This window comes from Triticum urartu, chromosome 5A, assembly GCF_056163025.1.
Source record: "Triticum urartu cultivar PI428250 chromosome 5A, HENAU_Tu73, whole genome shotgun sequence".
Taxonomy (NCBI): domain Eukaryota; kingdom Viridiplantae; phylum Streptophyta; class Magnoliopsida; order Poales; family Poaceae; genus Triticum; species Triticum urartu.
Genome location: NC_141877.1, coordinates 651,485,911 through 651,488,910, shown reverse-complemented (window position 1 = coordinate 651,488,910; position 3,000 = coordinate 651,485,911). Strand labels below are relative to the sequence as shown.

At 51.6% G+C, this 3,000-nt stretch overlaps 1 protein-coding gene across 1 annotated transcript; it reads right to left on the bottom strand.

Moving 5' to 3' along the window:
- Window positions 1–731: 731 nt before the first annotated feature.
- LOC125555914 (uncharacterized) lies at window positions 732–1,987 on the bottom strand. Its single transcript, XM_048718717.2, has 2 exons — window positions 1,239–1,987; window positions 732–1,103 (listed from the first exon to the last, which is right to left on the bottom strand). The coding sequence occupies exon 1, from the start codon at window positions 1,828–1,830 to the stop codon at window positions 1,285–1,287; it is 546 nt and encodes a 181-aa protein (XP_048574674.1). The 5' UTR covers window positions 1,831–1,987; the 3' UTR covers window positions 732–1,103; window positions 1,239–1,284.
- Window positions 1,988–3,000: the final 1,013 nt, after the last annotated feature.

Below are 3,000 nucleotides of genomic sequence, written 5' to 3'. Positions count from 1 at the left end.
GGCTGTGGGGGACGCTGGCGATGGAGATCTGCGGGCGGAGCAGCATGCCATCCTCGATTCCCTCTGGTCGGAGTCGGCTGCGGAGGCAAAATGCCGTTGCCGGGGGGAGATGGAGGCGCAAGAGGCCACGGAGGAGGCGGAGATGTTCGCATATATGGATGTGGTCGAGCAGGAGGAGGATGAGCCGGAGCCCTCCTACCCGCCCTCCAGCTGGCGCCCGGCACCGTCGTTGTTGACATCTCCGACGATGAAGAGTAGTTAGGGTGTACGTAAATGTAGAATATATGATTTCTTTTGTATGTTTTCTATGAATCTAAGAGATGAAATATAAGAGAGATGGATGCAAAATGATTAATTTGAGACGTGTATCTGCGGGCGTTTGATTGGCCGGATTTGCAAAGTCCGCAGGTAGATACTCTTTATATCGTCGGCCCTGGCATCTGAGTCATTCCACTACACCACTTGCACTGGTTTGTCGCATATTATTGTACTGTAGCAGTCCTCGAATCACATAATACAGTACATGGGTGGAGTAAGGGATAAGGATGACGATCGGCTGGCTGGCTTTGCGGCAACCTCATCACTCGTATCACTCGTACTGCTTTATTATTACCAAATCAAGCAGCAGAGAGTATGCGCGAAGTGACGCGACAGAAAAAACGTGGCGATAAGTTCCATCGATGACGACATGTGCACGGTTAAGCAAGGTGAGTACGTACTTAACAAATGAATGAATCCATATCAGAGTGCATGCATATTTTGGAGACTCTGAGAAAGATATAAATACAGTGCGTGCATGGGCAATTTACGCCTGAAACCGTAAAAACAGAGTTCGTCAAAGCAAAATACACATAAAGGAAAATGACGACTAGGCAGTAAATATGTACTACTCCGTCTCTCATAATATGAGACGGTGACGGAGGGAGTACATATTGCAATCGAGAAAGGGCTGGGATTGTATCCTTCCAATCCCGGATATTTTCAATTGCAATTCTTCTAGCAGTTCATCCATCTTTGTCGCGCATATGCTTCCCCCCCTCACCACCATCTTCAGCATCTGGACGCACTTTGTACGTCAAGATTGCTACACAAGTTGAAGATCACTGCAGTAGGATCGTCGGGAAATCTCAGCCTAAACCGCAGCGCATTACTAATCGCCTAGCACACATATGTTCCCCACGAAGCACAATCTTACGCTGGGACGATGGAAACGAGGTATCGTCCCAAGATGGCATTACCTGTGCGATATGAGCGGCAGCACAGCAGCCAGCCAGGCGACGCTAGCTAAAGGCGCAGCTCGAGGTCCAACGCCTCGCCGGCGCCGCTTGCGATGGAGGCCCTTGGCCGGCCCACCACGCCGTCGCCTCCAGCATACGGGTCCAGGGGCAGCGCGTGCTCCGCGAACCGCGGAGCCCTGCCGCCCAACCCCCTCCTCTCTGGCCAGCGGGCATCGACGGTTGGCGCCGCCGCCACGCCAGCGCCGCCGTGTGAGACGATGGAGGTGCCAAAATAGCGCGACGACCCGGTGGACGCCGCCGCGATGGCGGTGCCTCCGAATGGGCTGTCGTTGCTGTAGGGGTCGGAGAGGAGGCCGTCGAGGCGGCCCTTGCGGTGCGCGTTCTGGTGGCCGCCGAGCGCCTGCGACTTGAGGAACGTCTTGTCGCAGAAGAGGCACTGGAACAGCCGCACCGGCTTGCCGTCCACGCACGCCATCGGAACCGGTTTTTCGTCCCGCTCCCGGTCTTGGCTGCTGCCCGCCGGCGCCAAGGCCAGCGACAGCTCCGGCACCGCCGCCGCTGCCTGCACGTGGAACCACAGATCCTTCCCCATCGAATCGAAGTATATGTATTTCAATTTAGCTCAGGCAGGTGCTACAGTAGTCGCTCGTCGTACTGCACAACACAAGAAAATATTGGCTACCGAGCGGATGATAGCTAGGAATGGTAACGGCGACGCTTCTCTAATGGAAAAAGGAGTATGCTATGGACTGAGCTGACCTGAGAATGAGATCCGATTTGATGGGTATAAATAATGCTCTGAATCTGAATCCTCGTTCCATGGCAAATTTGACAATTTTAACCTCGAGACGAAATCAAATCACAGAATGAACTACCCGTGAAACTATTTCACGCGGCTGACCTTTTTTGTAGCGCCCGACACGCAGACGCCACACCCTACGGTGCAGCGCCTAGCTCTGGGGCGTTGCATCTCTGTCCACCATGGCAGCCCCTGGGCCCGCACCTAGCAATGCAGCGCCTAGCACTCGGGCGCTGCACTGTCTGTTACTAGTTGGCTGGCCCCCTCCCCTCACCCCACACATCCCTACCCCTATAGCATCCGACCCGAGATTTGCCCCCTCTTCCCCTCTCCCCTCCTCTTAAATCCTCTTCCAAATCTTGCAAATTTGAAGATTTTGTCCGTGAATTTCAAACTCAAACCCTCCCTCAAGGTAATCTTCTCCGATCCCCTTGTTCTGATCCAAATAATGTTAACAAATTGCTCATTTGTTGCTAGTTTGGGAAACCCTAGTTTTGTATGGATCTAGAGATTTGCATGGAGATGTGAGATGTTCGTTTGCCAATTTCCTATGATTAGGCTTGTTAGTATGTTAGGGTTATTCTTATGGGTGTTCTTATGTTGGTGCTAAGGTTAGGGTTGTTGTTTCATATGTATTTTAGGGTTTGTATACCGTGTTAATCCTTGGATTATAACTCATGGAAGCAATGTTACGTTGTGTTGTTTGAATGCTTATAGGGATGGGAAGAACATGTGTGTTTGTTCATCATGGGGACAAAGACGCCTTCTTGAAAGGCAATATTGAACCAGACCCGGATGAGTTTGACATGGTGTTTGATAGTAGTCCTAGCTATGTGGAGCTCTTGCAACAAGTGAGGAAAGAGTTGAATTGGATGGACCCTAGTGATATCGTTGAGTTGGAGGGAAGGCATAATGTTGGTTTTGGAATGCACATCCGTTGGAATACAATGCGTGTCAACTCGG

Bases quoted from the DNA above. Each gene is read 5' to 3' on its own strand.
- LOC125555914 (XM_048718717.2), bottom strand. From the start codon at position 1,830: ATGGGGAAGGATCTGTGGTTCCACGTGCAGGCAGCGGCGGCGGTGCCG.